Genomic DNA, 7,101 nt, shown 5'->3' on the forward strand with positions numbered 1-7,101 from the left:
AAGTAAATAGTAAAATTATGGTGAACAAGCAACCATATCGATAAAACTACCTAATATTTTATATAAAGCTACCTAAGCAATAAATAATAGACAAATCCTCAAACCAATACTAAGTTACTATAGAGTATAGATGGATCTAATATCTCAACTAATTACCGTAGATAATAATCCAAAGGGGACAGTAATTGGATCGTTTTGATCCAAGCATAGATAATATTAATAAGCGCTGTGTTTGTGCAACGTGCCCTTTTGCGTATTTCCTCGTTAGCGGGCCCTTGACACAGATAAAAAATTTGTCTATGGCATGACTTGCGCTAATTTTTATCTGTACTCAAAGTCAGTCTTACCAAATACTACGTGTTACGCTTGTATATAGATTATACATGTATTTTTATAGGTACATAACCGTGCAATTTTAACAATAGCAATACAGAATCGGTAGTTTTACGCGTGCTTATAATACTAACGGTGGGATTACCGCCCTTGTTCGTAAGTTAATTTATGAAAAAGAGCAAAGAATCAATTCACAATGCAACAGATGCCAGACTTTTGTAATTAATTGTGATATGGTAGATTCTCTGAATGCTTTATGTACAAAGAATGATTCAATTATGTGAAAGAAGTTTCTATATGGTTGGTATATTTAAAGAAAACACTTTTTAACGGATTGATGCTATTATATTATTAAAGTAAAAAAGCAAACTTATAATTATTTTACATGATTTTAAAATTTTCCGACGTTTCGCGTGCTTAACAGCGTGCGTGGTCACGGTGACTGAAGACAAAGGGTTGAATGTCACAAAGTATCACAGCGAAAGACTTATATATTATCTGTATTTATTAAAATAATTTTAAGTTTACAATATATACAATACATAGCTTCAATCCGAAAAGCGTTTTCTTTAAATTTGTAAAAGTTACGTTAATAAAAGACAATACTTTTTATATCTACTAATAATTTATGTATAGATGTAACGGTGTAGAGATTGGTAAGGTTTGATAGTGTCAAAAGTTAAATCATTTATTTCAATTAGGCAATTATAAAGGCACCCTTGAACGTCAAAATTACATCATATAAATATTTAAGAAAAAAGGCCCTAGTTTCCCCTTCCAAAAGGTAGCTCCGTAGTTACTTTTTAAAATAGTTGTTACAATATTTTGTAAATCATGTTAAGACCATTTACCATTGAATAAAGAAACTATGTAACAAAATAGGCGCAAGTTATTATAAAAAACAATGCAGCAGCTAACTAAATTATTATATAGATGCAGGTACTCACATATTCACAAGTATTACAACTATACATGTTATATTATTCTTTATAAAAAAGAAATAATTAACATTAAAATGTGTGAGTAAAAATTCATCTCTTAAAAAAAAAATAAGATACAAACCTCGATGATTTTGTCAAGTTTGATTGTTCTATGGAGCTGGAACAGCTTGCAGTAAAAATAAAATATATTAGATTACCAGATGGTTACAATAAGTAAACATAATTATAACACTATGCTCAGTTTCTCCCCATATTTATCATGTGGCTTATTTGTGAATTATATCGCCAACCCAACCCAATTTATTTGAATTATGATTAATGAACCGATCAAGGGAAATTGTAGCCAAGTGTTTTTGCATCAAAATAGTAGGAAATGTCGACATATAGTGTTTTAAATCAAACCGATTGTCGCATGAACTAGCGAATTAAATATCTTCAAAAATGGAGTTTAGAATTTAATCATTTTTTAACAATATATTAAAATTTCCTTTCTTCAACAGGTGTGGTTCAAGAATCGACGTGCGAAATGTCGTCAGCAGCTTCAACAGCAATCCAACACTCAGATATCCAGTAAATCATCATCCAGTTCCAAAACAATATCATCCAGTAACACAATCAAAAGCAGTTCCTCATCTAAAATCTCGACATCCAAGACTTTAACCAGTTCAAGCTCGAGCTTAACCACGCCTAACTCTTCCAGCATCACAACTTCTTCCCCAAACCTCCCAATCACACCAACAACGTCAGTTAGCCCTCCGATCAATGTCATCTGCAAGAAAGAATCAGCCCCTAACTATGACACGTCACCCTTAAACAAGAACTTATCCTTACACCACTATAACTCAAACGACCTAAGGATCAGTGGAAAGGATTCGTCACCATCAGATTCTCTCAACGTTCACTCATATGGGGTCACACCGAAACAGGAGTTGTACTCGAGTCCAAAGAGGTTAGATTACTCTAGCAAAGTGGACTATTCAGAGAAAAGTTTCGGCAGTAACCTAGTTAAAGACCAGTACAGCTCGCGTCTGACCGGTAACCTGACTCCGTTAGGGTCTAACTCCTCTATAATGACCACTCCATCGCCCCCAATCACTCCTCAAAGCATCAACGGTCCAGGGAACGTATACCACCCTGACAGCTACAACAGCTTCCACTGGCCGGGCAGCTCGGATTATATAAGGAGCTACTCGAGCTCGCACCATCACCAGGGTTATGGGCAGAGCGCGTATAACTCCCCATACTATCCTAGTCAGGTAAGGAATCTTTAACCCATTGATAGTATTACATATAGTAGCTTAATTTATAAATAATAATGTAGTATTTAGGTCCTTAAATCTTTGTCGATTTAAATTCGAGCGTACTCCTCCCTTAAAGGCCGGCAACGCACGCACTAAAATTGGGTGTCTATGGGCTGCGACGAATGGGTTTTTGGGCGTCCCGCAGGCTCGTTTGGCTCGCTATTATATAAAAAGAATAAGTTAGAAATTAAAAAAAATATTGTAGGAATCAAAGTATGATTTCGTTTACTAAACTAATAACTTGCTTTCAGATGGAGTACTTTAACGGTGCCTCAGTGAACCAGTCTCACGGCAGTCATCACGGCCACAACCTGACATCGAACGGCAACCAGCTATACAACCAAGTGTCTTTCGGAAACCCTTCACCGCCGGCCGCCTGGCCTTCACACAACATCCTGTCCTCGGGCCCAGAGTCGCCAGAGAACCAATCCCAAAACTCCCCACATCTCAGCATGCTCCAAGCATCACAGATCACGAACTTTTCAAACTCTGGCAACAGTTACTTCGCGCCCGAAAAATACGGCATAAATATGGTGTAGTATATCTAGTCTTTCTCTAGGTTATTGTAAATATAGGTTTTGCAAATTTATCAGAGAAATAATCGCTTTTAGCACACAGTTTTTGTGCGTGTTCCTTCAATTCTTTCATTTTAATTAAACCATTTTTTGTTCCGTACCGTTTGACTGAGGTGAAAATGCTTTCTTTAACTTGAAAGTTTAGAAAAAATGCAGTGTATACATATCAGAATCGATTCGTAGACAAAGACGATTGTTACTTTGATAAATTTCTCAGATACCAAGGAGATTCGTCTAAGCTGTGTAAACTTTGATTCGGACAAACTGTGATACTATTTCCACGTCTCATAAAACTGTATTCACATATTATAATTAAGATAGTATCAAAATTCGTCCGAATCCCTTTTTACAAATCGCTCTAAGACTTTATTTTACGGCTTTATATTTCAACGAATAATTTAGAGGCCTAACTGGCTCAGTTTATATGTTTTGCAATTATGTACATTCCCAAGTCATATCATTTAATTAGGCTACGTCTAGTGACTATCGCAATCGCGTTATAATAATTGTAAATAGAGATTAAGAATTTTTATTTTTAAATGAATTTGTAAATGTGCGATTGTATATGTGAATTAGTTAAGTCACCATGGTTATGTATAGAAATGATTTAATGTTTTTTACGTTTTAAAAGAGTCACCATAAACAATAGAGCATCCACAGACACAGACTAAATTAGGTTTTGCGTTTGGCGCCATTTTTTCACTTAACAAATTCTGTACATAGCTGTGGTTATTCCTAAATTGTCGGCAGAATGCTGTGATTTACATTTCATTTTCAAATAATTGTACAGTCTGTGTAAAATAACTTATAATAGTTTTAATTTAGGTTAATTCGCAATTTGATACAAATTTTCTGTTTAATTCGAAATTTTACGGTTTTTTTGAGAAAACTGTCAAATGAATTTATATGTATTACATTATAACACTGTAAGAAACAATAAACCGAAAGGTTATTAGATTGTGTAGAGTGTATTAATTTCGAAATAAATGATTTTGAAGTGTTCAATGACGAAATTAGTACATTTATTTACATACAAATCTTATAGGTTTTATTTATGGAGATTGTAGAATGAAATGTAATAAAATTGTAACTTATAGTACTTTTATGCTTGGACATAGATAAGTTAGGGTTAAGTACAGTTTATTGTACTAAGTTCGAGAGTCAGTGTATTTTTTTTAGTTAAGTTGTATTGATTATTATTAATTGATAGCTATTGAAATATTGAATCCGAATATATGCATATAAAATACAGTACTGTGTTTAATTTATTGATTCTTGATCTTACCAGGGAATACGTCTTTTCGACCATAGTTACGTAACCAAAGTTACGATGTTATTAAGACGTTATTATTTATTTTATTTATTTAAATATATTCAAAATATTCTAAACCTACACAGTAATAATAATTAAAAAAATATAAATCTAAACTATATTAAAGAGGTCTCTCCTACCTCTAATGCTGGCATTTCCTCGCTTAAAAGTTAGTTTTCAATTCACAATTTCAATGATTACACACGAGGTATTTGACATTCATATTACATGTATTAAAAAGTTTAAATTTTAATTACTATGTATAATAATAATGAGAATAATAATTTAAACCCCTAATTAAAATTTAATTTAGTACAAACGTATTCACGAGACGTATTAGACAACGAATAAAGACCTTTCATAACTGGAAATAAAACTTATTTTTATCTTATTGTTACACATATAGCCATTTTCCATAAAATTATAGATATATTTAACAGCAAATTAATTTATACATTTAAATAATAAAAATTAGAGCTGTCACGGGACGCCTGGCAGATGTGAAACATCGACATTATTTTGTAAAAGTAATATGCATAAAAGAACAGATTGTGATAGAAACTAAATATGTCATAATGATAAAATCAAATATTACGATTTTTTTCCAGATAATGATGACTATTTGTTGAATAAACATTATTTTCATTAAATATTTTTAATGTGAAATTTACTACTGCATTTAGACTGTATATCATATAGCGTGGCGATGCGTCGCCACGGCGTGCGTTGCCACGCCAGAAATCGGTTATACGTGCGGCTATAGATGTTTCACATCAAAAAGGTTTACCCACCAACAGCAAGTGATACAGAAAAATAAAAACTAATTAATAAACTCTTGGGCCGTGGGGTTCCAGTGCATAGGTGCTAATTAAAGAGCCTGGCGCCTGGTAGATAGTGGTGACACCAGAACTGCTTTGATGTGCTTTCCTTGCTTCGAATAGTATCGTAATACTGCAAGGCAACACTGCCACAGGGACCAAACTTATTACAGTTATTGTTTTCTATTTGCTCATTTTTAATTATTATAATTATTACTATTTAGGTTAGGTAAATCGTAAATACCTACTGTATATTTTTGTTTAGGAAATTAAAAGATTCTAGAAGCAATCACAGCATGCTATATAATACTAAATTTGTGAGCCTACAAAGTGCTCGGAGTTTTTCCTTTGATAAAGATTTTATTTCAAACACAAAACCACACTTTCACTAACATTTGTTTATGGGTCTGAAGGATTTCGCCTGGGTATGGTAATGTCTTCCTGGTTTTGGGATAAATATTATTTTTACTTCCCTCCATTTTAGAGGTATGTAGTGATGAACTATGCAGGCTCGGAAAACGATTGTTATCGGTTAGGTATTCTACTTCCTATATACATCTATTAATGCTATTACGAGTATCAATTAAAAAAAAATACCAAGTGTGTATATAAAAAATTACACCAAAAAAAGAAGTAAGAGGAATTGTTTATTAATTACGGACGTCTTTTGTCCGCTAAACACACCAAAAGATTTTTGCCTGAAGGTTGTTCTGATGGAGTTTCGGGGCTAGATTTTACTAGACCATCTATTAAAATGTATAACTAAAAGTGTTTGAAGACGACAATTGAAATATTGCGTTCGTTAGCATTGCATTTATCATCAGAATTTTTTTTAATAATACACGGGGGCAAACGAGCCTGCGGGACGCACAAAAAGGGCAGTCATCGCAGCCAATAGAAACACATTTTTAGTGGATGAGGTGCCCATACCGGTACCTATGTGGGAGGAAAACACTCGAATTTTGAATTGGGGGAATCGTTTCTCTGAGGGAAGTCACCGGGAGTTGATTCCGAAGTTCGCTAAAAAAATGCCTTCGGGAACCGTCTTTGGAAGACATCCAGCCATCCAACATGTTGGTGCAATTTAGAATTCAGACGGTGCTGAAACGACGCAGGAGGGATCACTCCAAACAATTCTTCAGAACACTCACCATAGTACACTTTATAGAAAACTATAGAAAGATATCATCGAAGTATTCGACGATAAATATTGGCTCAATCAATTTTTAACATACTATCATAACAGGGAATTATTATATTTAGGAATTCTTATAAAAATATATAGTGGCGCTACCATTTATGATCTGTTCCTCAAACTTGTGTATTTGTTTTATGATCATTTGTTTATACTAATAGGCAAGTAGGTGATCTGTCTTGTGACACACCCTGTCTTTTTGGGTCTTTCTTCACTATGTTTTCCTCTAAATGAGTGCTAAATGCCGGGGTTCAAACCAAGCAAACAATTGCTGTATAAGAATTCTTAACAGTAACTTAGAGCTTTTTGTATAATTGTAAGTAAATTAAACAACGTTGTATCTATGATAGTGTCAGGTTTCGCAGGGCTTCTGTCGTTGACCCAGGGTCGAGTTGCAGGGATCACTAATCCTGGAATGGTATACTTTCATGCTTTTTATAACTATCTATTGCATACCGCGTCGGTTAACGAAATACTAACAAATTGAAAGATGAATCGTACATCTTTAAAATATTTAAAGTACCAGAACTATGTATAATTGAATATCAATGGTACCTACTTTATCTATTTAACTAAACATAACAATAAACTATTTACAATATTATTAACCAACATATTAATAATAA

At 33.5% G+C, this 7,101-nt stretch overlaps 1 protein-coding gene across 1 annotated transcript in view; it reads left to right on the plus strand.

Annotated features, from left to right (window-relative positions):
• LOC111000032 (homeobox protein OTX1) overlaps positions 1-4,401 on the plus strand; it is a 43,314-nt gene extending 38,913 nt beyond the window's left edge. Inside the window, exons 4-5 of the mRNA XM_022269356.2 lie at positions 1,775-2,530; positions 2,827-4,401. Coding sequence (XP_022125048.2) covers positions 1,775-2,530; positions 2,827-3,114 — 1,044 coding nt within the window. The 3' untranslated portion in view covers positions 3,115-4,401. The remainder of the gene's footprint in view (positions 1-1,774; positions 2,531-2,826) is intronic.
• The last annotated feature ends 2,700 nt before the right edge of the window (positions 4,402-7,101 follow it).

This window comes from Pieris rapae, chromosome 9 (assembly GCF_905147795.1).
Source record: "Pieris rapae chromosome 9, ilPieRapa1.1, whole genome shotgun sequence".
Lineage (NCBI taxonomy): Eukaryota > Metazoa > Arthropoda > Insecta > Lepidoptera > Pieridae > Pieris > Pieris rapae.